This window comes from Daldinia decipiens (genome assembly GCF_022478715.1).
Source record: "Daldinia decipiens strain CBS 113046 unplaced genomic scaffold F4813scaffold_7, whole genome shotgun sequence".
In the NCBI taxonomy this organism is placed as follows: Eukaryota; Fungi; Ascomycota; class Sordariomycetes; order Xylariales; family Hypoxylaceae; genus Daldinia; species Daldinia decipiens.
In genome coordinates, this window is record NW_026054550.1 from 113,201 (window position 1) to 140,942 (window position 27,742).

Sequence of the window (27,742 nt, forward strand, 5' to 3'; positions counted from 1 at the left end):
AATGCGTGTAGGTATTCCCGTGCCAAGATGCCCAGGGTGCGATCCAACGGACACTGCAATTTGAGATGTTGGAAGTCAAAGCGGAACAAGGTCCGACTTTCCACCACGATCGAACAGGGACCACTCTCGTACAGAAAAGTTGCTCAGAAACCAAATGAGCATTTCTCTTCTTTATTGAGGAGAGATGGTATTGTCTCGCAACATTATGGTACTAATTTCCAATGCGTCACTTTGGCAGCCATTTATCAATACGTCTCGGCGCCTATTTTACTCTGGAACTGGGTACTTGACGCTACATATGAGGCGTAACGTACGGCTATTTAGCCCAACGCGCTTGACAAGCGCCGCGTCTGCAGGTTCGCGATCTAGGCTATTCTACCATGAGCTTTACGTTAGGTATACGATGGCTTCTGAATAGCCCGTTGATCTAGGACTATATCAGCTGCGGGATACCGGAGAAGTAACAATACCCATATGAAGAATACTAGGTTAGGTTTATACGTAACATATATTGGTCTTGAGCTCCCTATGTTTCTACCGCAGGAGGAAAACCAGGTTTGCAAGCTAGCTGACACACTGCTAACGATGCATAGTAAGAGCGAATAACATCGATATCCCCAAGGGTATCGTGTAACGAGACCGCTGCTCTAGGTTCACGTGATATTGCCTTTCTTATGGTCATTGCGGCTTCTTTCCCGTGGCGACAAGGTCGGAAGAAAGGAGGAAAGTAAATTGTTACCACGTGGTGGTATTCTTTTTGGTTAGGGTATACCATATCTCCCCTGCTACAGAGTTGGGTTACAGTGAGCATACATGCATTACCTCTGAATGGCAGCTGCACCTCAGCAAGAATGGGCCCTATCAGAGGGATGTCTGGGGGAGAAGTGGTAGACTCGCAGCATCATGCTTTGCTCTATGCACTTAACTTTCTCCAAAGGACCGGAAAACTAAAACTCAAGATCTACAATAACGGAACTACGCCATCCAAAATCTACTTCAGGAAGTGATTGGCGACCTTTTTTGGTGGTCTAGATTAAAGATAAACATCTTATACGTCTCGATGCCACATGTATCGCCAATCCGGTACTACCGCATCTCGTAGATGCAATGAAACGGCAAGGCTCGTACAGATGGGCCTTTTTAAACCACTCGAAGCTCGAGAAGCCGTCATAATACACGCTACCAAACCCTACTATACGTACCAGTCGGCATTGGTGCCTGCATCAGTGGGAGCTGGCCGACATGTCATGCCCAGGTCCCCAGATCGTGCAGGTAAGACATGGCATGCTTGCAGACGCCCACAAGGCTTAAGGCTCCCGATGTTCCGTTCGGTATTGGGGGCGACGGGAATTTTTGAGAGTTATGCCAGCCTCTCTCAGTGGTCGATCTTAAGACGGAATGTTACCCCAGAGATGGCGGGTCTGCTCCCAATTCAGACTGTCCCTCCGAGGGTCCATTGGGTTACCATTCGGCAAACTGCGATCTGGGGTAGGACATGCAAGTACAGATATTTGCGGTCCAATATACCATAAGCCGTACGCGCTAGATCCAGACATCCGCGTGCCTTGCAGATCGAAGCATCAGCATCCAGAGATCCGTCGTCGCTGATCCGGAGAGACCCTTCTCTTCTCTCCCGGACTCGCCCTCACCCCGGCTGACGAGATAGCTACGGACATCTCGCTAGACGTCCCGAAGTCATGCCCTTTCTAGCAAAGATTTGCGCTTCGTTGTCGTACCCCGGCATGAGAAAGAGTCTTGGCCGCCCTTATTTGGAGATCACGGAGCCACCCCAGATTCTGAACCAAACAAAGAATCAGCTATGCTATTCCAACTTGCTAGCATCGATGCACGTTATGATGACTCGAATCTCAAGATATACTGACGAATATGGCACAGCCGAAATCGCAGGTAAAAACGGACAGCGGTTCATGGAGTAACCTTTCTTCCCGTCCCAGAAGTCTGGCGTTAGAGATCATGCGAGAATTACCTAGGGCCTCCTTGATCACATCTAACATGACGCCTTGGATCAAGCTTCACGTAGTTCGTTGTCATCATACTCATTACTAGATATGGGCTACAAGTGATCACATGTCCATATCCTATGTATCAAGTTGACGGAGACTGTCCGTTAAGTCCTAGCGATTGGGGCATCACAATACTTCACTATCCTATATTAAACTCAACTGCTTTACCACAAGAGCTTCCCCTAAGTAGCTAAGTCATTAGTGCTACTATCTCTCGGATGATAAACATGCCACGATCTACATACTCTCTTCTACAATTTGCCCCTTTACCTAGTCGTAACTTCTCAAACGAGTCGAGATTGCTTAAAGGGGTTCGTAAAATAGATGAAACGCGGTTCCAGACCGATGACAGCAATCAAATATTTTGCCACTGCCACTCAAAATATGCACATATACCAGGTCGCAGTAACATATGAACGGTCGATCTTTCTTCCATTCGGCTCCCTGCATTGTCGATATTGTCTTAATACTAGCATCTTCTAGGTAAGAGCAGAAAATCTAGCAGATCTCCCAATCTAGATGCTTAAGAAACATATAAGCAACGAAGGCCATGGCGATATGCAGTTCCACTGTTAAGGACTAGTGCAGAGTTTACTTGTTGGGCCACGTCCAAAGAAGCTTTGCTCATCCGCACGTTGAAGCCCACTATGTTCCATTTTCTGATCGTCGGTGGAGAGTCCGGGGGTGGATCTCGACCTGTCGCTCTTGGGGCCTCTTGGACATCTCTTGGGTTTCGCCTCTAGTTTTAGCGTTCCCGAACGGTCCTCATATGTATCTTGGCATTATAGACATCACGAACCCCTTCGATTTGCAACTTCAATTATTCACTGTTTGCTAGTTCTGACGCCGTTAGTAGTAGTAAAGCCATTTAACTTGAAGAAATATAATAATTGTTACCTCAAAACTCGAATAGACGTATATTCCATAATGCATTCGAGGTAGTAGTCTGTCTTGTTCAGTTGATAGCCCTGAAGCGTCGCTTTGGAATTTATTATGCAAGAAAACTTAGGAACCCGCTGTAGAAAGTAGTTGTTAGTACCAACTGAATCGTAGAGCTTTCTATTTCTCAACCATATATTATGATTTGTACAGTCAACGTTCAATATGAAAGTTCATTCAGGTCGTGACCATGCCGATATTAAAAGAGATACAGAGAAAAATGGACGAAATTGGAATAACTATAGTGTCGATTAATAGGATCTGACAAAGGAGGAGACGTGTAAGTAAAAACTGTTAGTATCTTGAAAAATTATGTTGTCTTTAAGCATAGGTAGATAGGTAGGTACTTACCCAGTATTCCTATAACTAAAACAACCACATTAATATGTCTAACCTAGCTGGTTCCAAGGTGTGAACTCATTTTGCATTTTATATAATTCTCGTCATCATTGAACGACAGCAAGGCTAGGAACAGACGTAATATCATTATACAAAGCATACTGTCGTAATTTTCTTAAATCATGCCCCTCGCTTGCCCAAGGTCCTTATATAATTTCAAGATTTCACATAACCTAGCACGCTGGCTCTAGCAAACGCACGGTACTAGAAATACACACTTGAGTGTTAGCCATCTTTTTACTCCAAATTGGGAAGATCCCATCCGTCCATGGAAGAAGATAAGTTATTGAGGCCCTCGAAGTTGAAATCCATGGAAGCAAGAGAACGCCCAGAATTATTGCCGGGCGGATTTGAAGTGAATATGAACATGGATGGATCCGATATATTCGAGCCGGATGGCCCGTTCCCCATATTCCAGGTATCGAAGCCAGACTGCCAGTTTACACCATCCTTAAGATACCAGTCTTGTCCATCAACGGCGTAAATGGAATTCGAAACCTGGTTTCGTCTCGCATTTTGGGATGCTTGGTTAGAGCCAGCATTGTCTGGAATTCGAGAGAAAGCCTGCGGATAATTGAGAACGTTCTGTGTAGTCGGAGGCTGGCGCCAATCTGGACTAGCTAATTCGTTTGTATCTAAGGGCACAGAGTTGCCCATAATAACCACACTATCCAACACTGGTTGCAGGATTTGTGCGTCAGGTGGGAAGCTGGGTGGTGATAAGGTTAAATTCTGCATTCTCTCGGGTGGGACGGTTGATCCTGGGCCGCCTGTTGGTGATGGGACTGAAGTCGGGGGAGTATTGTGACTCGTGGGACTGTGTTCAACTTTCCCTGGCGATGACATCGCAATAGCTGGAGGCGATGGAGATATAGCCATGTGCGAACGGGGTGAAGGTACATCGGATGTCTTGAAAGTACCCCATCTTTCATCCGTACGCTGTAAAACATGAGAAGCCTCTTCAGGAAGCTCAATATTCCACTTACGAGCGAGAACGCTAATTATGCTAAGAGTTCGTCGCCCACAGAGCCAATCTTCTGCAATCTCCTCGAGATGCTTTACACCGTGAATGATATCCCTCCTTGCAGTCTTCTCAGGGAGGTTGAGTATATGAATAGTACAAGCAGAATGTAGCATATACACTGCGATATTACAGATTTGGCGCAAGTTGTAGAGCTTTTTATACAATCTCATCAATTTGGAGATAGCACCTGCATTTGCGGTACATATTCTCCGGGGAGATACATGAGGTGGTAAGGGGGACGTAGCTGGACAGTATTTGAGAAAAGGGCGGAAGAGGTGGATATATTGAAGGTGGAAGAACATGCTAAATTTGATCAACCACGCTATCTCGACTCTGATGATAGAGAACTTACTGCATTAAAATGACGTTGGGTAATTGGCCCTCCTTAGGTTCAAGTTCCTTGGGCAACTCCTTTCGCCAATCCTCAAGGCGCCGATGTAGTTCACTCAACTTTTTGAGCTCGACTGACTTGCCGCTCGATCGCCCTATGTGATTTGGATGATAGAAGAATAAGAGAAGGTCGCCACTAATTTCACACAATTTGGATAATTGTAGACCGACCGTACGGGTTCGCGACGGCTGCCTCGCTGATTCTTCAAAACCAGAGTCAGTATATGGACACCAGGGTTCGGCATCTTCGTCCGGGAAAACGTCATATTTGGGAACGCTGTAGGAATTCTTTGGTAGTTGAGGAAGTCGACCCAAGTAATTTGACCAGCATTTATCGAACACGAAGCAGCCCCAGAAAGTGACTCTCCGCGCATCTATCTCGTGGTCGTCCAAATTCTCGTTATCGCCCTTGATGCCACCGATATCTAGGTTGAGCCCTAAATCTTGTGCCATCCTAAAACTCATACCGCTATATACCCAACCTTTAGCCTCTCGACCACAACCCGCTTCTCGAACAGACATTAGAGCCAAAGCCTGAACTGTCGTTAACCGGGGCTTTTCATACTCGTCGTTATCAACAATCAGTCTCTTAGCCTCGGCGAAGAAGTGATCTCCTTTGGTCCAGCTATCTCCATTCGTACCGAAGGCGCAAGCAGCATCAGTAAAGTGGCACCCTAGCGCGAGCATCGCATTGACCAATAAAGGCGAACAATATGCAACCTTATTCGGTGAAATATTTGATCTCCCCTTTAGAAAGTCGCGATAGAACAGAGCCCGTGACAACGTGGTGAAGTACGGATAATGCCAGTTGAAGTACATATCGAGAAGATGTTTGACAACCTCTCGATCCTTTGTTACATCAGACCAACTCGTGATAGGATCTATATCGGCTGCGCCGGTAGTATTCCGGGACTCGTATTCAGGATTCGGCGCTCCATGTATATCCCAGTGTATCAGGTGAGACGTACCACCGATGAAGCGCGTCGAGCCGTTCTCTAGCCGTAACTCACCCATCTTCCTGGCAAGGTCTCTCTCACCCTCAACAGGCATATCGGTAGTATAGTCATTCTCTATCTGATCTTCATCTTCTATTGTCACACTGCCGAACTCTTCTTGCTTGAGGATTGACTCGGCCACGGTATCCAAGCTATCGCAGGTTCGTATTCTCTTGACTATTTCAGGGACTTCTTCTTCGTCTGCATTAAGGATAGCTTCGATTAGGATTTGGAGAGTAGAGTTCCGCGCCTTCATACTGTCGATTTTTTCTCTATAAACTCCTTTTCGGCGATGATCCGAGTTGGGATCATAGACACACTCAGTACCATACACGCTTGCGCACGCGGCGCAACTCGGGAGTGCGCCATCGCATTTCGACTTCCGACGACGACAGGCTATGCATGCGCTATATATATCAAGGTCAATTTGTATCATAATGAAAGAGCAGCTGAGAAGATATTTGGGATATTTGGGGTATCACGTACGTGCTGACGCATCGTCGCTTTTGACTGGACGGATCCCCGCCCCTCCTTGACTTCTTCTTGGTTGGGGGATGAGAGGAGTCAGTAAGAGAATGGCCAGAAGTCAAGGCGGCCTTTGGTCGTAAACCCGACAGGTTGGGCCCTTCCATAATAAAGTCTTACAGCAGCGGATACAGCAGCGGACCAAGTTAGCTTAGCAATTGTATCGGTGTATCAGTGTATCGGGGTATCAGAGCGAAGTTGGCGGTAAAAGAGAAACGTAATGGAAAGTGCGCAGTTTTTGGGACACATGCAAGCTAAAACTTGATAGACATGGATGTGACAACGATAATATTTCCGGGGGAGTGCTAAAATGGCGACGTCCTATCCGGCAGTTTGGGTCGATTGAGAAAGCGGCCAATAGAGGTAGCCAATAAGTGTTGACGGATCTCGACGGATCTCGACGCTGATGCTGATGTTGATGCCGATGCCGATGTTGATGCCAATCACTTCTTTAGGGTTTTATTTTGCAAATAAAATAAGTATACGAGGAGAGGAATTCCTCTCTTATTCTTTGGCGGTAATTTCCAAGTGGTAATAGTAAGAGACGATAATGGCGTCGCGACCATTGGCCCATGGAGGGCTCGGCGGGGGCGAACCCTTACGGCAATTCGGTTACAAGATAACACACTTGATCAAGAGGTTTTCGGATTCATAGATGAGATCTTGAAACAGAGTGAGATTATAAGATTACTTTGTCGATGGCGTACGCTCGTCGCCCAAAAAAGCAATTACACGACGGTGCACGACGCAAAAGATCAGCAACTTAGAACGAATAGATTTCATCAGCGGAAGTCAGTCGCAGATAAGAATATGAAAGATAAGTCGCGCATCTCGTATGTATTATATAATCTGCCAATTAACGAATAAGGAGACATCCCGCTAGCCCACTAATCCGCTAGTGCTTCCACTCTTACATGCGTTGAGCCGCCTGCTTACCTGAATCGGGAATAGGTGCATAAAATGTACAGTATCTTTGAATACATCTTATACCAAAAAGTAAAATAATTCATTTGGTTTTGATGATTTCTTAAACTACCTAGGTACCTACCTATTGATAAAGAGGAATGTAATTTGAATGTAAAAAGCCAATAAACGATAAGAGGTATATTAAGAAGTAACTAGTTAGGTCCTAACCTAGGTACCTAACTTTAAAGAATTTAGTTACATTTCTTAAATACTTGTTATTATATGTATTGTCGCTATTATCAATAACGTTGCCTTCTATAAAAACTATATGCAAACAGCCTTCTCTGCCTTCCCAAAGAGTTATAGCATGCTTGATGCCAAGGTGTTACGCCAGTTCTATTCAATCCTACGTTTTTACAATGTTATGGTCAAGAGCCAGATCCATGTGAATTTTCCCCTGCAACTAGGATATAAACGAACCTGGTGCGACGGTTACATATATCCTATTTAGTCTACCCCATCCAAAACAATCAACTTAGAGGTTCGTATACTAGCCTGAACTATCATCTCATTAACACCTGTTCATCGACGATGTCGGAGATGGCGCAAGGACGTCTAATACTGAAAGTTCCGATGAATCTGAACCTTTGTTCTTGATAGACGATAGAATATACGGATGAGCATTCCAATTCTAAGGCGAAACTTTAGAGCTGTTGGCTCTAACCTAAAAGACCTTACATTGCAACTAGGACTGATTCGAACTTGAGTGTTGTGTTCCTTATACTAGTGATACAAAATCAAATACTCGAAATAGAAAACTATTTGCGAGGAGACTGTCCAACGTTGATGTGAAGGTTGACACAAACAATCTAATAACATGCTATTCTCATAGGTGCAAAGTGCGGGGCATAATCGGACCCAACACTCACTCCCTTAAGAGTACCTTGGCCAATCAAGCTCATCACTGTTCACTCTTCATTACCTACCTAAAGTCATCGTGGTACCGGGACTTACCGATGAGTTATTCGGGATTAAATTGTGTTATTATTGACATGGTCAGTCCATGTAGAATGAACAAAGAAAGGCTTGGCTGAGGCGTTGGCTACGTCAGTTCAGATAGAAATGAAGTCTGTAAACCAACCTATTAAAAAGACTTCCGCATCGGTCAGCGGCCGGGCCGGATTCGGTTATTAGAAAATCCCACGGGATCCGAAGCAGTGGCTGGGGATTCGTCAATGTACGATTTGTTTGCTTTGGTGGAGAGTTCTAACAACAATTACTGCGCCGTAATTCAGAGGCCCTCGTGGATTATGCTCCTTTCCTACTACACGTGGTTAGGTAAGTGCAAGGAGGTGCGATGTTACAATATGAGGTTCTGGAAAGCTGTCGCAATGGGAACCGCAATGACCGATGTCCAGCTGAAATATAAATACGGGAGAGGGAAGCAATAATCTTGAAGTACCTAGCTACGATCAACCTAAGCAGCTACGACTTCACTCTCCTAATATATCCTACAGCTCGTCTCTTCAAGTCCAAAAAGCAAAAGTCGTATCAAATCATTCAAGGCACTATGCGCAATAATATCCTTCTTTTCTCTGCCTTCGCCCTCCAGGCGTCGGCCTTGAATGAGACTATCTCAGGCTACAAATACTTCCTATCCGGCCCCAAATTGGCCCAGACGAAGACCGAGTACGAGCATGCCGCAGCAGAAAAGGCCCTATCTTTAGTTGAGGCGCGTCTAGATGGGCCTCTCCCTGTTCTCCCCGAGGACAGTGTTGCCGCCATTCTGAAGCTCAAACAAGATATCGGTACCGATGAACTTAAGGTGCTCCTAGCGCCTGATCAAGACGACGCCGACAAGTTCTGGCATGACGTGATCAGCAGGTCGGGCGACGGATGGGTACCTGCCGACGCGCGGGGCGTCGTTTTCCTACCTAACGTTTCGTTTGCGCAGTTCGCGGCTTGGTACGCGTCGCCGAACGCAGATGCTGCCAACTTGGCCGCCAACCCTGAGCACTACGCAAAGGAAACCGTGACCACTCCCACCGGTCTTGCATCCGAGATTCTAGAGGGCTGGGGAGGCGTGACCACCAACTTCACCATTCCCAACTTCAACGCGCCAGACAGAGCTAAAGACCCATTCTTACGGGAATTGCCTGACTTCCCCGTCCAGCAAGCCGGCGACAAGGTCCTGCGCGACGGAACCAGGTTCGGTGCTCTGCACATCTCCCTCCGCCCCGTGAAGGGTGCAGACTACGGCCAGCCGATTGATGGATTCGAGGTGTACTCGACTGTGTGGTACCAGGATGGTGCTGAGGATGACCATTTGGAGCAGGAGCGCCGCCACATGGTCATTGAGATTGTCAACTTAACCCTCCAGGCCCAGAAAGATATTGAGAGCGGCATGTTCGCTGCTTAAATGAAGTGACAAGATTTTGAATCATGTACCTAATATATATCTGTTAGTTAACTACCTGTTCAAAGAAAGAAAAGTATATATTAAGATGGGATGTCCCCAGATCGAGAATTAAAGGGCAGGTCTAAGGCAAGGGCCGGAAAAGATGGGTTCAACTTAGCATTAATATGAAGAAACCCCGAAATGACTATCCAAGCTAATGCGTCGTGTCTTATTCGTAACGGATGAGTTCAAAGAATCAGGCGACTTTCGAACGCTCTCAATGCTCGTGCTTACCACTTCCTACTTCAACTGTCTCCCATTGTTAAACGTAAATTAATAATGATCGAAGCCCAGAACCATTTATATTTTACGTATTTAGTTCCCGTCAAGATAATCCATGGGGACTTGGGAAAAAGAAATAGGGGCTATATACTGTAGATTTCGTTAGTCTACTGTACGTTACGGATAACTAAGTCATTTATTTAGGAACCTGCTTGTTTGATCTCCGGGCTGTATCGTTATCATACTATAGGCCTACTCGGATATAAAGCATTACGAGCCTTTAATGAACAGATGTAAAAGAACGAGGGTCATGGTGATGGGTATATACATTAACTTACACTGGACCTTTTGTTATGTTATCGTGTCATAGTGCTTCTGCTGACCTTCCGTCCTCTCTTCTTGAGACATGCAGGGATTGCGCGCAAATGACCGATGAAACTTATAATATAAGAGTAAGATAGGTATTAGAGTCAAGTAAATTTCTCATACAGCCGTGCATGTGCACGATCTCATATAATAACCATAGCTAAAATGGGGCATCCAGTCTGATTTAATTATCATGATGAAGCGCCTCGGCTTGTTTCGGTGGTCCTACCTCGGCTTGTTTTCAGCTCGGAGTGCTACCCATCTTATGCTTCACTAAGTCTACCTAATTCGAGGTTTGAATATCAGTATCCTTCAACATATTATCGTTGGTTGCCGCAAGTACGTCATGGGGGACTTATATTTAGGATAGGCCCTTCCTGATGTACCTACGTACAAATAGCATTAGGTACATGTACTTCATCCAGTTTCTCGAGGTTGCCCCTCACAGGGTCTTACTTGGTTTAGCTCCGACCTAAATCCTTGAACCGGTTTGCTGGAGAGATCTAGGTTAGCTAACTGAGGCAGGCGGTGAATTATGCATTAGCTCCCCAATAGATGGATATAATCCCAAAGCCAAATATCCATGCAAGATCCCGCATTGTGGGGGTTGTATATGCCATATACCGAGCAGTTTTAGGGGTTTGGACCAATCAGACACCAGTAAGAGTATCTATTAGGGTACTTAGTCCCCCTTTTATTTGATATAGTATACCGAGTAGCAGGGATACATAACTTTTAGTATTCTGCCAGTCTCGTGCGTCACTCACTATTTACTGGCAGGTGCCACAGGTTTTTGCTCTTCCCAAGCACCTCGGTCTGTCCGGTCTGCCCGGTTTTGATACCAGATAATATTTTCGAGTCTTCGTTGTCACATGAGTCTGTAAGACATCATATGCCCGTTACGACGCTACCGAGCTGACATTTAAAGGTTCGGATGCGCCTCTGAACTTACAAAGTTTTCGATTCTCGTCTGTATGAAAATACTCCATCTATTAAGATATCCGTTTGCCTCTTCCTTCGGATTCCCTACCTGCGCTCGAGTCTCACGGAAATCCTTCCTATCGTATAATTATACTAGACGCTTCTCACATTTCTCCACCATGACACCGGGATTCTTAAGCGCCCACGGCACCAGAAAGCACAAGGTGACCGTGATTGGCTCTGGAAACTGGTGAGTCTATCTGTAGTCTGTTCTCTCGTACCCGAGGATACTAATTGCGACGTGGAAAGGGGTTCGACAATTTCCAAGATCGTTTCTGAGAACACGAAAGAACACCCTGATTTGTTCGAGGAGGAGGTTCAGATGTGGGTGTATGAAGAGGACGTAGAATACGAGGGCAAGACCCAAAAGCTTACATCCGTTATCAACACGCACCACGAGAACATCAAATATCTCCCAAACATCAAGCTCCCCACGAACCTCGTTGCGAACCCCTCCCTCGAGGATGCCGTCAGCAATTCGTCTATTCTAATTTTTAATCTGCCTCACCAGTTCATCCACAGAATCTGTGGACAGCTCAAGGGGAAAATCTTACCGTTCGCTCGAGGAATATCCTGCATTAAGGGTGTTAATGTTACGGATGAGGGTATATCGCTGTTCTCGGAATGGATTGGCGAGGGTCTTGGTATTTACTGCGGCGCCCTGTCAGGCGCGAACATCGCATCTGAAATCGCAGCTGAGAAATGGTCCGAGACTACGATTGCGTATGATCCGCCACCCATAGACAACTCGCGCAACCCGTCTCGAAATGCAACGCCTCGCTCCGCGACTCCAAACCGCAACTCACCACTAGCGTCTGCCGACGAGCTAAGCATCACCCCCTTGGCCGATACGCAGCACCGGGATGTCAGGGGTAGGATCAGCAAAACTAAGCTGACTCCAGTCCCGCCCGAGTACCACCCTCTGGACCACGACACTTTCAAGACGCTTTTCCACCGCCCCTATTTCCACGTACGCATGGTTTCGGATGTTGCAGGTGTTTCTCTCGGCGGTGCTTTGAAGAATATTGTCGCTTTAGCCGCAGGGTTCGTTGACGGCAGGGGCTGGGGTGACAACGCGAAGGCGGCCATCATGCGCGTGGGACTACTCGAGATGGTTAAATTCGGCCACGAGTTCTTCGGCGAAACCATCTCAACCGGCACATTCACCGAAGAGAGTGCCGGCGTAGCGGACTTGATCACGAGTTGCAGCGGTGGCCGAAACTTCCGATGTGCCAAGAAGGCTGTCGAAAAGGGCATCTCTGTCCAGGAAGTCGAGCAGACGGAGCTCAACGGCCAGAAGTTGCAAGGTACTAGTACGGCCGCCGAGGTAAACTCATTCCTGAAGCAGCGGGGTCTCGAGCAGGACTACCCGTTATTCACGGCTGTCCACAATATCCTCGAGGGGCGACATACTGTCGACGACATTCCCGACCTTGTTGCGAGGACTTAGATATCATCACGGCATGGTTCAAGTAAGATTGTAAGCAATCTAGGTAGTTGCTAATAGAATAATACGATGAACTGATGGGAAAAGCGTAACGGGAAACGTTTGGACAGGGCAATGGTCAATTGGTCAGGCTGCATTATTCACAAGGGGGTGCGGTAGAAATAGGCTATAAGGACATTTCAGCATGGTATGATATCCCATGACATTATTAGATTCGTCACATAAATTGATTGCCATGCTCGTAGTGCAACACCGCTTATGCTACCAATCCGCCAGCAGAGCATTCTTCTCGCCCCCCCACGCTCGTGTACGTATTCTGCTCGTCCTACCCGAGTCATCTTCCTCTTGTACCGTCCGCTCCCCGTCCCCAAACAGGGGCTTAAATACATAATCGTAGACTTTCCACATTAGATTCCGCTGGATCGTTATTGCTGCCTCCAACCACTTTGGTATACCGCTGCCTTTACCAGCTAGCAGGTAACCAAGCAGCGTCAACAGCGCGAATGGCGGCACCACTGTGAGTACGAATAGCCAACTTCCAATATATTGCATCCACGTCGTGATGGTATACGCCTCCAGACGTGCGAGGTACGTCTGATAGTCCTCCGGTAGATAATGCTCGCGGGCGCCGTCGCGGATCAGACGCAGATACCGCGGGCTCGGCTGCGCATAGCCCGGGGTTCGTCGAACGGGCAATAGCAATTTCTGCCACCAGCGCTTCTTATCGTCGCCGCTGTCGTCGCCGCCGTCGGGGGGCTCGAAGGAGGGCAGTTGTGGGGCATATAGGGTACGCGCGAAGAACGGTCTCGGCAGCTCGGGAATAGGGGGCTTTTCGGGGACGTGGAAGGGCGGCGGCAGCGCTAGACACGGCGTTAGGATTTCTTCGTAGGCAGTGCCTTCGGTATGTATGATCCGGGTGTAGTCCTCGCGCGTGACCTCGTAGACCACGCCGTAGAGCCCTTTAGACCAGGACGGGCTGTGGTCCGGAGGGAGCGAGGGGAGCAGTGTTCCCGGAAGCCATTTCTCTTCTTGGACTATCTCGTCTTGTCGGTCGGATATTGATCTTGCGCTGGATGGGGGAGGGAATGGGGGTCTCGGCGGATCGCCCGGGATAGGCGGCATGGGGATCTTGCGCGGCGACACGTTCGCAAAGCATGGCTCCCAGTAGGCTAGCCCCGGCAGGTCGAAAGCCAGGTCGAAAGTCGGCACAGATACGTTGATCATGCTTAGCGGTTTGATGTGGCGCTTGCCGAGGAAAGTCTCGGCGGAGAGATTGGAGCCGTAGGCGAGGTATAGGACGGTCGGCGCGGATGAGGCATCGTCGGGAGAGTCGGGAGAGTCGGGAGAGGCAAGGGCAAGACGTTCGGGAGATGTTCGTGGGATGCTTGAGAGGGGAGGGTAGGATCTGGGCTGAGGCGCACGGCGAGGCTTGATAGAGTTGTAGATGCGGTGGATTAGAGTATGCGCTTGTTGGGACGGGTCAAGCCGGTAGCTAGAGTTTAAGAGGTCATCCTCGATAGTATCCGAGCGTATGGCCATAGCTGGGTGTAACGAAGCAAAATAGAGAAATGCAATGTATTGGAACTAAGATCCTAGGTAGGTAGTTTAAGAATACGTAACTACCTATCGTTAGGGAAATCTAAAGTGTGAGATATATGTAGGTAGGTACCTATGTATGTATGATCTTGAGAGTAATCGTTGGAGAAGATTATCAAGATAGTAGGTACCTAACCTAGTCGTGATAGGGACAGCAGAAATGACAGGGATTGAGATACCTTGTACATATGTACATACAGGTATGCAGTATGTACTCGGCCTGTAAGCTCTACGAATCCCGATAAATGATTACCTGATTAGGCAATTAAGGTACTTGTAGTAGGTATTGAGCTACAATTATTTACTCTTAATAATAAGTCAAGTAATATAGGTACCTGTTAACTATAGGCTTCACTTAACAGTATAACGTCGTCTATATGATCATACTTATAGATAAATGTGGTCTATCAAAACCGCATAACTTGTCAGGTACGCATACAAGATCGATTAATCCCGAAGCTTGTCCCGACAGGTCGGTCCGTCGTTGATCACTAGGTTACCTATCTAGGTACCTAATGTATGAATTATATTCCAAGAATGGAATGTGGACCTACCATTCTACGCTTATGATTCGCTCATCATACGAAGATAAAGAATTTGACTATGAGCCGGCGATATACCTAGAGGCTGAGCCGCTTACACAAGTCGGCTTGCGTAGGTTCGCTTACTTCTTGAATCATAGCAAAAATATATGCGGCTGAATTCGCCGTCCTATAATTGCGATTCATTATACATTTACATAATAAGATCAGCTCCAGCTGCCTCTTACCCCACGTAGGAATCGCAACAACATTGGGAATGGCAATTTCAATGACCCTATGTAGGTCTCAGGGGTGATTTCGATAGCTTAACAATCCAATGCAACTCTAGACATCATATTTCTTTTCCCCCCCATCTTTGAACTTCGTCTTGCTTATTTTTTCCTTTCCCTGAGACGTTACCGAGCGAGCCGGCGGAAATTACACATCAGCTCGGCGACTCCATCGTATTTTTGCTGCGCTCATGATTCCCGACTACGACACGATCAACGAGGCGTCAAATCAATGCATCACGATCATGTAAGTGGTCAGCGACGGAGGGCCGTCCCGTCCAACGGCATTTGCCCGCCTATCAACCCTCATTACTTGGCACATAACGGCGCAGAGGCCCGTTTAAGTCTCCGCCAGGACAATCATTGGTCAACTCCGTAATACTTGGCTGTAGCACAGCGTAGATCGATGCTGTTTTAGGAACTTTTATACGTTTTGGGCACTCATGCTTCTAGTGACGAGCTGAATGAGCCGCATTACTTATAAAATATATAGAAACTGTTTCAGTATCATGGCTTAAGGGGTCTTGTGGGTTAGCGGCTTTGGATTTTCTTTTGCGTTGTGGTTTTATGTTTTGATATCGTATGACCGTCTGCGCTTAGTTGGGCCGGGAAAAACGGAGCAGTTCACGATATGGCATCATTCTTCAGCGCACTACTGCGACTACTCTTTAAGAAGAGGCAGCAAGAAGGTCATATAGATGAGGAACAGGGAGCACAGAATGCCGCCTCCGCGGCAGGTGTCGGCTCAACTCCTATGGGCTCGACGTTGGGGACCAGCACAAATATTCTCCCCCACACCCATCAAAGCTACCTCGTACCTGAGGGCAACCGCCTTACCCTCTTCCGTCTTATGGTGGGTATTAGTACTTCGCCGTATCTCGGCTACAGCGAATCGAGCCCCGTGGGAACCCGCCCGGCCGCTAATATCGGCATATACGCGCGGGTCGTACACTCAGAACAGAAGTCTAAAGACCGTTACAAAGTATTTTCAATCCTTATAAACGCGTGCTACTTCTTTCAGATCGTGGTAGCAGCATCGATCACGGCTATGGGCGCAGCAGGAGTTAGCCACGGGGCGGTTACGGCCTTCGGCGCCATCAACACCATCATCGCTGGACTCTTGACGTTCTTGAAGGGCAGCGGCCTGCCGGCACGCCTCAAGTACTATGGGAACGAATGGAAGAAAATACGTGAATTTATCGAACAGCGCGAGCGTGACTTCTCCCGTACGGGCTGTACACTTGACGTTTACGAAGTTGTCGCAGCCATAGACCGAATGTATAATAACACCAAGCAAGAAATCGAGATGAACACACCGGATAGTTACACGTCGGTAACGAGAAATGTGCGAAATTTCAGAGACAGTAGCGATAATATCGTGGATATCTCGAAGGTGGACGGTTTGGCGCACAAACTGGCAGCGAATATGGAGAGCAAGGCGAAGAATGTTACGAATCACGTTCGCGATCAGGGAAGGCAAATGCAAGAGGCTGCTGCTAGGGAAGTCGAGAGCCACGCGGCGTATCTAGATCGCGAGGTCGAGGAGCGGCGCGCACAGGCAGTTCGAGCAGTCGATGAAAGCCAGCGTGAGATATCGAATCAGAGGGATCGGATAGAACAGGCTGGAGCACAAATCGTGAGGGACTTGAACGATACGCAGAGGACAGTGGCAGGGGAAATGAGAGCAGCGGCATCTGCTCAGATGCAGAGAGTTGCCGACAAAATAGGCCACCATCATGAGCCAAGGCACGAAGAAGATGAGAAGTGATGCGGGTCGAGGCAAATGAATAGGTAGCTAAAATATTTTAATGCTCTGGGATATCCCGTACTTTAGATTGTACATATTATCGAAATAACTCTGCATAATATTGTATTGTTGCACAATACAGTTCTCACAGATGATAATTAGGTACCAGGTAGGTAGGTATCTACATGATGCCCTCCACACCCCCATATATCGACCCAACTGGAAAAGTAAATACTGAATAGCGCCAAGGCCAATACTATAAACAAGTAGATGGATTTCGTAGAGACGCGGTTGATATTTCTTGCACATTATTTTAGATATTCCATAAAATTGAAGTTATCTAGGTTAGCTCTTATACAGTAATATACCACTGGTCTGACATTACACTTTCTGTTCGACATCTTTGACCTTACTACGTCTAAGCCAAACCTGTTCTATGCGATGAACTTGATCCGTTGCCCTGGCCTTCTGGTATACGTCCTGAATATCCCCGTAAAGCACCCAGGAAAGGAGCGCGCAGGTCACGGGTAGGGAGATGGCCCAATAAACAAAGAAATAATCCTCACCCGCTGCAAACCGCCCGCCCATGGAGAAGATAGATGCGACGAAGGAGCACGGGACGATGATTGTCACAATCTTGGTCAACTGTCCTGAAGTCCGGGCTAGTCTGTTAGCTGCCGCTGTCTGTACCAACGTTGCACGCTGCGACCACATTTCCATGTGGTCGGCTATAGTCGACTCTACCCTCGCTAATTCCTCGTAAATCATCGTCCATGATTTCCCTTCTTCCTCCGAGCTGTCTTGTACGCGTTCCTGCTGCACATTGCCATCCTGTGATAGATTGCGTTGCGGTGGCGGAGAAAGGGTATCTCTGCACCGGAATTTCCACATGATAGAATTAACGGCATTCTTTTCGTCGTGGATAACTTGTCGGATTATCATGAGAGCTTGATATGAGTCAATTGTACTGGTATCCCAAGACGATATCCTCGCCTGATATTTGCCACTGTTGGATGTGTCGTGTTCCATTTGGTCTTCTATAATTAGATCGTGCACTTCCCTCGCGCGACGAATAACGAAGTCTTCCCAGGCAGAACGGATGATATTCCGGACGAACATCGTACCTGTAAAGGGATCCTTCGTATGTGGTAGCTTGTCTAACTGGTCTGAGCCATAAGCCGCAACTGCGGCGTCGAAGGTGGATCGCTGGGACGACTGACGAGTATCTGATCTAATGCCCGTGTTCATTACTTCATACAAGAAATCTCTATTGAAAGATATATCAGTCAACTCGTAGCGGGCAGGTGTGTTCGAAGAGTCAGTCGATTTTGGACGAAGGTAAGTCTTATATGGATCGATCAATACGACGGCTACGGGTCTCGATGATTAGCACACGACATAGTATAGGGTAAAGATAAAGAAGCTCTTCACATACCAGTCCACGAATCAGGCTCGTAGCTCTTTCCCCAGTATGATACAAGACTTTCGAGACTAGCATACGTTAATCTCGTGTTCTTTTGAAGTTCTAGACGGGAGAAATTTCCAGCCTCGACGTAATAGTCCCCATTAGGTACGTTTTCAGGTATACTACGCCATCGTGGCACCGTGACCTTCCAGTAGGTTGAACTGTTCTGCTTGGCATACGCGTCGTCGATAACACTAAGATCCACGAATCCATCACAATGAGCCAGAAAAAAGTGAGGTGGAATGTCTAATTTAACGCCCAAGAGCTCGATTATCCGAGGATGCATATCCTGGACGAGAATTATCCGCCGATTCTTGGTTTCAGATGTACCGTCCTTTGGTGTATTCTCCCAGTGCATGAGCATGTCCCTTGCATCGTCAAATTGAGGATTGTCTTTGCCACGATGATCCCCCTCAAATTCGAAGATGCAGACCCTGGAATCAATGTCAAAGCCAAACTCTTGCCAAGGATGTCTGATGTGCTCTCTGAAAAGCGGGTTTTGGGTGTTATTGACAACAGCCAGAGCCCATTCCTTGTAGGCTTTGGTCTTCTCTCGCATGACTGGGTCATTTTCCCAGTAAGTGTCATGGTCTATTAGTAGGTTAGCTAAGTTCATGTATCTCTATAAAATTGAAAGTACCTTCAAAATCCAACCTCTGCATCTTGAGCAGACGTGGTAGATGTAATGAGGTTACAAGGCGTGTAATGGCGGTATTGCTAGAAAATTGTATCAGCTACAGGCTTGATAACCTCGAAGATTCCTCTGATTTATATAGTAGTTATTTGGTTTGCTAAGGATTAAAGATTTCGCTGATCATTATCCTACAAGGATGCTCTCAGCCGCTGCGAAGATCCCACAATTGGAAAGATGCAGGCAATATTATCAATATTTCAGCCGCACTGGAGCGCCTAGGGCGGCATAATACTGGTAGCCGACCGGAATAGCATCAAAAAAAAGGGGGGCGCATCCTGCCAAACATACTGACAACACACAAACTTCTAACAGCGACATTTTGATAGGCCCAGCATTGAATAAATAATGAAGTGTACGGTTCCAAAGCCTAGTTTATGCCTTATTTAGAAATATATTTTACTTGAAATAAAGGCCCGTTCACGGGTTTGCAGGTGACGGTGGCTTTTCTTTAACATTTAGTACTTTATATTAATATTATTCCTTATACCTACCTAGGTATGCAACCAACCGAGTCCAAGTAAATAGTAAAAATGATATAATTCTTGTTCAAAAGTTTACTTTTATTTGATACCATTTTCAAAATATAGGTATATGTTGGTAGGGGTGCGCCAACTTTTTTAACGCTATTCTGCCGATTAGCGTATCATTACACGCCTGAATAAGACCTAAATGTTGAAATAGCCCATTTAGATTGCATAATTAAATCACAAGTTATCACGTACTAAACGGTACGATCTACTGTGTAATTCTGCCGTATACTTATGTGCAAATAACACTACTTAGGTAAGTATGTTAATGTCACACAACTAATACGTACTGAATAGGCCATATATGAGGTCTAATTGATGATATTCATGATGATCTGATTGATTGAGGTAAAATCGTGGGAACGCGTGTTACACCGCTATTTTACATGAGACTAGGGATTTTCAGGTCACCTGACATGGCTGACTAATCTGACAGTTAATCAAGGTTGTAAAAGTCTGATCTACAGTACACATATTAATAAAAAGATTTCCTTATAACTAGACGCACATCTTCCTATTTGTAACGGCACAGCAAACCCAGCTATGACAGTTTTATTTTCTTTTTCTTTTAAAATGCAATACTCCGAGCTAATCCAATTATTCAATATTAAGAACTATAATTTTAGATGCATCGAGTTTAAAGGAGCGCCGAACCTAGAGAATAAAACATCGTATCCCACTTTATGCCTAAGCAAATAGTCATTCTATATAAGTTACAGGCTATAAATTCTATAGTTTAAATAGTCACTGCTATATTATTGAACCTTATCGCCGCCAATTTAAACTCTACCCTATAAACTACAATTAGTGGAAGTATGTATCATCGGGAAAGCCTCGAATAGCACGAGGCCCAAGCGATGAAGAAGGTCATCAACACAAAAAAATGCAATACGTGCGTACCGGTCCTGCAGATATATAGTAGAGGCACAGGGACGAAATATTTTCCAAGCTCGTGCTTAATATCTAGTATAGTGCATTAATATATAATCGCTATTATACCACGAATCACCTTCACTTCACCATAATTTCGACACATCATTGGTACAACTAAAGCCAGTTCAAGCACATCTATGAATTCTATAACTCTAAAAATGACCGGAGAATCATCAACTCGCACTCAATATTATACAGAATACTCTCAGTCTATATCGCAACCATTTTCTAATAGCGAATCCCCCGACCAAGCTGAGCTTGGGCAATTTGGCTGTATCAAATCATTCGGTTCACACAGCTCAAACAGCGGTCATTATCCGTACTGGGGACGCGAAAGAGATCGTTATCACTGGCAAGAAATGCTCGTCAAGAAACTCGTACACGCCAAATATACGCGTCTGGATCAGACCCAGCATCCCCTTCTCTCTTATTTCCGACAGCTTGCCAGGGCCGAGGAGCTCGAGCTTTGGTATCGCAAGAGGAAGTTGAGAAAGGAGCAAGAGAAGAACAAGCGCTGCCGAAACATCCCATGAGATATACAGGAAATATGATGGCTTTAATATAGAAAATTTGTATCTGTAAAACCTCGCTGCCGAAGAAGATATTTGGCAAAATGGCAGAAGCATCATCAATCGGGTTGTTAATAGACGGAAGTGTTGAGCATTAGACTTGAACAAAAGTCGACATTGGTTCGGTTATAAAATGATCATAGAGCTTATAGCATTACTGATCTAAGTTAATATACTAAGGACTCTTAATTTTAATAATTAAGCATTCTATGAACTACCTACTCTTAGTGCTTATCAAGTCCTCATATTATTCCACACTGAACTTGGCTCGTGATAATGGTTTCGTAAAATAATACTGGATGTGGCATGGTAGCTCACGACGTTAAATCAGAAGTACAAGCTTAATAATTGGTTCCTGTTGCTACATAGATAGAGTGATGTGTAAGAGTTACGGTGACAGTTGGTACAAGGGTGATAGCCATACCCTCTGTGGTGAGCACCAGAATATCCCCTCGTCCAATATACAAGCCCTAACGAAAGCAACCTTTAAGGTCGTCCTAAAATAGAATATGACTGGAAATAAAATGCGAGGATCTTGTTAGGTGTTGGTATACAGCCTTCTTGTATAATACCAACATATGGTGGTATGTGGCGACTGGTGGAGATGTCATGCATCCCTTGCTTCGTAAATACGGGGAGCATTTTCCAGAAATATGTGAGTTAGATAAAGGGAATAGGATACTAGAGGTGCGTAGCTCTTTTGCCGCGTATTACTTCTGGCCCTCGTTACGACTTACTTCATACCTACTATAGACCCCTGAGTATAATCATAGATATATCGGGAACCAAAGAAGCAACATCCGCTTTGGCAGAGCAAGCTGCGGAGATCATCTATGCTGTTCGGCGCGAGTAAATATAGATCACATCATGCTATCCCGAGTGAGTGAATTAGCGACTGTTGGTAATGCAAGTCATCGAGGAATGCGTATCTGCATAAGGTAGGTAGCTAGGTCTCCTTTAGCCATACGGGACCTACAAGAAACGTTTCATACAGTTAAAGAGATATATAGCTAAAACTTGAAGCTTGAAAGCTCGATAAATTGCTTTCATTCGTTGCTGTGATAATAAGGGGGCCCTCATACTTCGTAGTGCTGACGACTAAATACATCCCGCGGCTTGGATAGCACCGGTATATTCTCCTTCAGGCCTCTGCAGTACCAGAAACGTCCCAGCGAATCTCCAAGATCCCCAACAAAGATCCCTTGGGCTCAAACACCCGGTGAAGGACGAATCGTTTATCTGCCGCTGCGAGTAGAGCTTTCCATTCGTCCAGATATCTTTCGCGACCATTGAAGTAGCATTTCAGACTCAAATCCACCGACCTATTGAATTTCTGTTAGCAGGCATGTTTTTTTTCATCGTAACCTCACATCGACACCTAGCGGCATACCTTTGAATTCGCTCTCTCCACAATGGAATAGTGTCTGGCTCTGGCATGCATACATCCTGAATGAGGATCTTTGCCCCGGGTCGGAGGGCCGGAATCTGTGCTTTCAAGATTTGGAGAGCGTATTTGTCGCCCCAGTTGCGGAAGACCATGCGGAAGAAATAGATATCTGCCTGTACCGTCTGCGGATCGAAAAGCTCATGTTTCATAAACTCGACGTGTCCTTTCAGCTGTTCGGGAACATCTGTTTCTGCGCCTGCGATCATCATCGCCGCGTCTTGGACAAGTAGCTTAACATTCCCAAAGTGATTCGCCAGCTCTATGGCCGCTTGACCTCTTGATCCACCAACATTGACGATGAACGCGTTTCCTAGGGAAGCCCAATCGTAGACGTTGGAAACGGCTTCGATGGCGTAACCCGGGACACGGTCTATGGCTTACATCAAAGATGCAAAGCGCATCGCCCGCGTAGGGTCCGTGCCGAGGACCTCGTAGACCGACTTGTCGGTGTTGTTGGCAAGACAGAAGCCCTGTGAATATTAGCACGGGCTGTAGTTTAATCATCAAGTTTCGAAACGCCCGAGCAGACAAGAAATATAATCAGCTCTAGGACATAGGACATGGGACACACTCACCGTCTGGTTGGGTTCTTCGGACGATGGCCATTTCTGTATCGCGTCTACAATCTACAGCAAAGCATCTATTTTAGCTCATTCCTATGCGGTTTTCCGATCCAAAGGAATCTTGCATGCTTACCCTAGTACAGGCTGGCCAAGTATCCTTGTTTTCAAAGTTAACCCAGGCATTGATATACGGAATGGTCAAGAATTGGGAGACCTTCGTATGTGCCACCATGCCAGGCTCTGGTTCTCTCAGGATGCGCATAGCCATCGCATGCCTAAGTAGGCGTCTAACAAGCAGTTTATCCAGACCTGTTTTTTCAGCAATTTCTCCAAAGGAGACCTGGCCACCAGCAGGTATCATATCCGCAATATGGAATCGGCAGATTGTGTCAATGCTGACCAGGTTGGAGATCTGGAAGCATTAATTCATGAAAAAGCCTGGCTAAATTTGAGGAGGTCTTACAGCACCAAATTTGAAGATCAGCGTCAGAGGATCCATGAGCAATTCATTGAGTTCAGCAGTTGCGTCAAGAACAGCATCCTGAAGATGGGCCACATTAGCGGGGAGGAATTCGGGATTGTCCTCGGCAAAGGATGGGGATGGCACCCCCTGGGCTGATAAACGCTCTTGCAATTCGGCGACGGAAGTGCTTATCTGAGCAGCTAACTCGACGATTCTGGGAGTGGTGTTAGGTGATGCCATTGTTGCTGAGAAATAGGATTGAGAAGCAGGAGAAGCGCGAGGGTTGACGAGACGTAAAGCGTAGTTACGATAGGGGAGATGGTTTATTAGTATAAAGATAGAGCTCAAAAGGGGGACTTGTGATGACCAGTCTTAGGCTGAGGCGATGTTAAGACGAGTCATCGAGATTCGCCTTTATTCTTAATATTACTTTCGAACTTGAAGGTAAGGGAGCGATCTCCCACCATTGTTGGTAGCACAGCAGTTGTTGCTGTCAGGAAACCCTTGACCGAATACAAGGCTGCAAAGCCGAAGTATCACTACCTCACTACATTGGGCACGAAAGTAGGTCCATGGACATGAAGTACATCGAAGGTAGGAGTGCCAACAAAGGAACTGATCCTACAGGAAATTGTGTGTTAGCTATCTCAAATAATTAACAAAAATTTGGTTGGAGCCATATCTTGCAGCCGACCCCTCTGGCTCTCGCCGGTGTAGAAACTAGGTTGTTTTCCGCTTTGGCAGCTAAGCCTCGCTTTCTCAACAGCGCAGACGCATTTGATCAGTGACGAGATCTTCGCGATGTCGGTAGGAATGAAAACCTCATAGCCGTAGTGTCTATAACTACATCGAGATCGCGAAATGAAGCTATTCAAGCGCTGTTTCGTATCATGCGTCGGTATTTCCCCCGGTTTCGTGTTAGTTTCGCAGGCCTTACATCCCGGCAAAAAGCTGTAAAGTGGAGGATTGGAGGATTCGAACCAGGCGCAAAGATTAGCCGAAATTCAGCCGGCCATATATATTTGTAAGTACCAACATACCAAATCTCACTTTCTTGTCTTACCTAGGTACCTAGGTACATAACTTGGCGAAATATTCGATCATGTCTTTACAACTTATAACTACTAGAATGAAGTTTAGAGTCTATTCCATATTAATATGACTGTTGGTATTTTTTCCGTTTAATGTATCTCGAGGGCATCTTTTATAGAGTGAATACCTTTGTCAGGCATTTATTTTGACACCTCTTTGCCGCGCCGTGTTGGCTGGCCATTTTGCATATGTTACGATGCATGTACATAGATCATGCGACATTATGTTCTTTCCACCCCTAGCACATAGCCTAACAAAATGCTCTGTAATGGTGTAGAATATTTGCCCACACCCTCGGACAGCTATGATCGTTAATACCTCATAGCATGCATTCGACATTATGGTTCTCCTAGAGTTAACTGCGCCGCTTCGCTGATGCCATCTTCGTTAATATATAACATGGATTAGGTAGTTATGCATTATGCATGTCGAAGTCACTCGCCGTGGACTAACACGTCAACAAGTTTCTGCGAATCGTAGAGTAGCTTGCCGAGTACTGCGGTTTGCCTTGGCGATGGCTTAACAGGTATCACCGACTTAGTCGTCTTTCTTGTGTACGCTGCGAAGATTATACCGCGATTTGCTGTCCCACCTCGTGCTAAATGCTTCTCACCAATAGCATCCCGGGCCGTCGAGGAACAATTGGTATAGAAAGAGCATGCCCACCCACGAGATATCATCTCAGGGGATGCGAGCTCATCACGGTACTCATTCCAGCCCCTGCACCCAAGCATTTTCCTATGAAACTCACCGTGAATTCGAAAAGGTGACCCAAATTCACTTAGGCCATAAGCAGCAAGTATCTGGCCAGTCATTTCCAACTTTGGATGTGCAATGACAGAACACTGAGTGGTAGCATCATCTACGTCCTGTGCGTTATGTTGACCATGGGAAAGGATAGATTGATGAGGATTCGAGCCGTCATCTTTGTCTTTCGGCCAGAGATTGACGACGTATACCAAGTCAAACTTGTATGTTTTTGCGATTTTAGCAGCCCACATTGCCCCTGAAGTCCCCGATGAAGTAGTAGGTGAATAAGTCAATGAGAGAAATTGAGAGTCAGTAGGTGTACAGGGCGGGGTGAGTTCTCCAGGTACAAGATTGATGGCGGCAGTAGGCGCGATCGGCACGTGTTGAGTAGAACGGCTTCTGCCGACAGGAGTCTTTAGTGAGAACTTCGGAGGTGGTGTTGGCGGTATATCGGCTTCTGGCATGGGAATAGCGGGCAGACTCTCTGCAACGTCTTCGTCATCGAGAGCATAGAAGTCATCAAGTGACGGCTCTCTGATATCGCAACTCTTCGTTAAATATCTAGTAATAGTTGATAATGAAGCTAAACTTGTGGATTTTCGCACCAGTTGCGGTTGGGAAATAAATGTTATTTCACTCTGGGCATTGTAGATCAGCGGTGGATCCTGGATCTTGGCTCCCCATGATTCTCGAACGGCCCGTAAACGAGTTGAAATTTCCGTACTGCGCCGAGTGTTAGAGTCGGATGATGGTCGCGGCGCAAACTCAATGGGTGAAGATAAGCCATTAATCGACGTTGATCCATGGATCGTAGTTTGCTCATACTCTTCCTCCACATCTGATGCGGGTGGAGAATCGGGAGGATGTGCGGAAATCGGATACAGCACATGATCTCTTGTCGGAATCGTTAAATCTTGGGCTAAAGCTTCGTTTAGTCTTCGGGATGACTTTCTGGGCGGTAGATTAATCAAGTCTCTCTTCGTCCTAGGAGAAGGAGGAGATGATGATGTGGGAGATAGTCTCGAGGCTAATGATTCTATGTCATGGTTGGAGACTCTAGCTAGGCGATTGTCAATAGAGTCAATGGAAGTATCTAAACCGAGATTATTGAATAGCGAAGATAAACGCCGGGGACACCAATCTAGTATGTTCTCCGCTTGGAACTCTTGGATAGTATGCTCTCGTGTCGGTCCTTCGACAGTGCCGTCTATAGCAAAGGTCTCCGCATTTTCGTTCTTGATAGTGTTATCCGGAAATCTGAAACGGGAAAACATCCCCATACCGTCTGGGCCCTCATCTTCGACCAGCAGTGAGATTAATCGAATTGGGTCGCTAGGATGATGCCGGTGATTAGGAACGATGCTGATCGAAGATCGTCCTTTTAAACCACCATGCGGATCGGGCAAACTTTGAGAGCGCTCTTTAACTACTTTACACCATGGATTTGGTTCTTCCCGAGGTTTCATATGTATTGATGTTGGGTGCATGAAAGATGGTGATGGAAAATGAGGACCACTGAGCGATTGCGTTGGAGTTGAGACAATTGAGGGATCTTTAGTTCTTGTTTCCCTCTCCTTATCCCTCTTCCTTGAAGTACTAAAAAGCCTCTCTAGCTTCTCTAGCCCGTTGACCATCCTGTCCACCACTTTGGAAGCTGTTAGTGGTTCTGGTTTTGCCATCATGTTAGTTTGTGTACGGTAAATATTTGGTATAAAAAATCGCATATAGCATCATAAAGATGTAGGATTAGAAATTAATTGTACCTAATGCTTGATATTCCAGGCGAAGGAATACACAGTAGAATAAAATGGTTACTTATTCACAAGTGTGACCTTATTCGGACGAGGACGATGAAAAGCCGTGAGTCAGTGTGTGGTTGACGAACCTGACTGTATGGGTACGTAGATGTGTCTAGTCCCGAAGAACACAATTAGAGGTGTCTAGCAAGTGAATAATGTAAGAGGGCAATTCGTGACGAATTGGGGCGTAGACCAGGTGGCCTTGATGGTGTCACGAGTAGGAGATAATAGAGTACATCTCATCTCGAGGTCCGCCGCACCGGCATTACACGACAGATGAGCCGAGGGCTAGTGTTAGATGGTACAACAGGTTGGCTCAAGGAATACCGAATAAATTTGAGGGTTGAAGTATAGAAAACAAGATGGGATAAGCAGATGTTGTGTTGCCAAGGTGTTTATACATAGTAGTGTTGAGGGCTTCTTTTTGAAACAAAAATCTACCCATGAGATAACTTGGCAAACTGACATGCCTTAACCACGGCTGGGGTAATGAGTACAAGGGATAATAATGGAAAACGGGCCTAGATCATAGTGGTGTCTGGGGCGGTTCAAGGCTGGTAAAGTTCAATTTCGGCATATGTGCAGACATAGTTCTTGACGAGGTGAGCTC

General features: G+C 46.2%; 9 protein-coding genes across 9 annotated transcripts; 4 read left to right on the forward strand and 5 right to left on the reverse strand.

Moving 5' to 3' along the window:
- Window positions 1–3,075: 3,075 nt before the first annotated feature.
- Window positions 3,076–6,693, reverse strand: F4813DRAFT_310372 (fungal-specific transcription factor domain-containing protein). Its single transcript, XM_049240871.1, has 3 exons — window positions 6,258–6,693; window positions 4,739–6,178; window positions 3,076–4,689 (listed from the first exon to the last, which is right to left on the reverse strand). The coding sequence occupies exons 1-3, from the start codon at window positions 6,401–6,403 to the stop codon at window positions 3,600–3,602; spliced, it is 2,676 nt and encodes an 891-aa protein (XP_049101974.1). The 5' UTR covers window positions 6,404–6,693; the 3' UTR covers window positions 3,076–3,599.
- Window positions 6,694–8,772: 2,079 nt separating this feature from the next.
- On the forward strand, window positions 8,773–9,621 carry F4813DRAFT_386882 (uncharacterized protein; the record flags this gene model as incomplete). The annotated part of the gene is made up of 1 exon (XM_049246479.1): window positions 8,773–9,621. One exon carries the CDS (start codon window positions 8,773–8,775, stop codon window positions 9,619–9,621), a length of 849 nt encoding a protein of 282 aa, XP_049101975.1.
- Window positions 9,622–11,348: 1,727 nt separating this feature from the next.
- On the forward strand, window positions 11,349–12,679 carry F4813DRAFT_379415 (glycerol-3-phosphate dehydrogenase [NAD+]; the record flags this gene model as incomplete). Its single annotated transcript, XM_049245454.1, has 2 exons — window positions 11,349–11,419; window positions 11,479–12,679. The coding sequence occupies 2 exons, from the start codon at window positions 11,349–11,351 to the stop codon at window positions 12,677–12,679; spliced, it is 1,272 nt and encodes a 423-aa protein (XP_049101976.1).
- Window positions 12,680–12,808: 129 nt separating this feature from the next.
- F4813DRAFT_310452 (uncharacterized protein) lies at window positions 12,809–14,601 on the reverse strand. Its single transcript, XM_049240872.1, has 2 exons — window positions 14,346–14,601; window positions 12,809–14,295 (listed from the first exon to the last, which is right to left on the reverse strand). Exon 2 carries the CDS (start codon window positions 14,213–14,215, stop codon window positions 12,938–12,940), a length of 1,278 nt encoding a protein of 425 aa, XP_049101977.1. The 5' UTR covers window positions 14,216–14,295; window positions 14,346–14,601; the 3' UTR covers window positions 12,809–12,937.
- Window positions 14,602–14,968: 367 nt separating this feature from the next.
- Window positions 14,969–17,134, forward strand: F4813DRAFT_350690 (uncharacterized protein). The gene has a single exon (XM_049242323.1). The coding sequence runs from the start codon at window positions 15,715–15,717 to the stop codon at window positions 16,849–16,851; it is 1,137 nt and encodes a 378-aa protein (XP_049101978.1). The 5' UTR covers window positions 14,969–15,714; the 3' UTR covers window positions 16,852–17,134.
- A 77-nt stretch (window positions 17,135–17,211) lies between these two features.
- On the reverse strand, window positions 17,212–18,854 carry F4813DRAFT_386886 (uncharacterized protein; the record flags this gene model as incomplete). The annotated part of the gene is made up of 2 exons (XM_049246480.1): window positions 17,212–18,200; window positions 18,266–18,854. 2 exons carry the CDS (start codon window positions 18,852–18,854, stop codon window positions 17,212–17,214), a joined length of 1,578 nt encoding a protein of 525 aa, XP_049101979.1.
- Window positions 18,855–20,557: 1,703 nt separating this feature from the next.
- F4813DRAFT_350693 (uncharacterized protein) lies at window positions 20,558–21,404 on the forward strand. Its single transcript, XM_049242324.1, has 2 exons — window positions 20,558–21,175; window positions 21,241–21,404. The coding sequence occupies exon 1, from the start codon at window positions 20,587–20,589 to the stop codon at window positions 20,980–20,982; it is 396 nt and encodes a 131-aa protein (XP_049101980.1). The 5' UTR covers window positions 20,558–20,586; the 3' UTR covers window positions 20,983–21,175; window positions 21,241–21,404.
- A 755-nt stretch (window positions 21,405–22,159) lies between these two features.
- Window positions 22,160–23,731, reverse strand: F4813DRAFT_386888 (sterigmatocystin 8-O-methyltransferase; the record flags this gene model as incomplete). Its single annotated transcript, XM_049246481.1, has 6 exons — window positions 22,160–22,340; window positions 22,409–22,741; window positions 22,847–22,935; window positions 23,041–23,091; window positions 23,162–23,440; window positions 23,492–23,731. 6 exons carry the CDS (start codon window positions 23,729–23,731, stop codon window positions 22,160–22,162), a joined length of 1,173 nt encoding a protein of 390 aa, XP_049101981.1.
- Window positions 23,732–24,482: 751 nt separating this feature from the next.
- F4813DRAFT_310487 (uncharacterized protein) lies at window positions 24,483–27,245 on the reverse strand. The gene is made up of 2 exons (XM_049240873.1): window positions 27,097–27,245; window positions 24,483–26,999 (listed from the first exon to the last, which is right to left on the reverse strand). Exon 2 carries the CDS (start codon window positions 26,965–26,967, stop codon window positions 25,018–25,020), a length of 1,950 nt encoding a protein of 649 aa, XP_049101982.1. The 5' UTR covers window positions 26,968–26,999; window positions 27,097–27,245; the 3' UTR covers window positions 24,483–25,017.
- Between the last annotated feature and the right edge of the window lie 497 nt (window positions 27,246–27,742).

Coding starts and splice junctions, on each gene's coding strand:
- F4813DRAFT_310487 (XM_049240873.1), bottom strand. CDS start 26,967: ATGGTCAACGGGCTAGAGAAGCTAGAGAGGCTTTTTAGTACTTCAAGG.
- F4813DRAFT_310452 (XM_049240872.1), bottom strand. CDS start 14,215: ATGGCCATACGCTCGGATACTATCGAGGATGACCTCTTAAACTCTAGC.
- F4813DRAFT_350693 (XM_049242324.1), top strand. CDS start 20,587: ATGAATTCTATAACTCTAAAAATGACCGGAGAATCATCAACTCGCACT.
- F4813DRAFT_310372 (XM_049240871.1), bottom strand. CDS start 6,403: ATGGAAGGGCCCAACCTGTCGGGTTTACGACCAAAGGCCGCCTTGACT. Junction 6,179..6,257: donor AAGCGACGATGCGTCAGCAC/GTACGTGATACC, acceptor TGATATATATAG/CGCATGCATAGCCTGTCGTC. Junction 4,690..4,738: donor CCCAACGTCATTTTAATGCA/GTAAGTTCTCTA, acceptor GATCAAATTTAG/CATGTTCTTCCACCTTCAAT.
- F4813DRAFT_350690 (XM_049242323.1), top strand. CDS start 15,715: ATGGCATCATTCTTCAGCGCACTACTGCGACTACTCTTTAAGAAGAGG.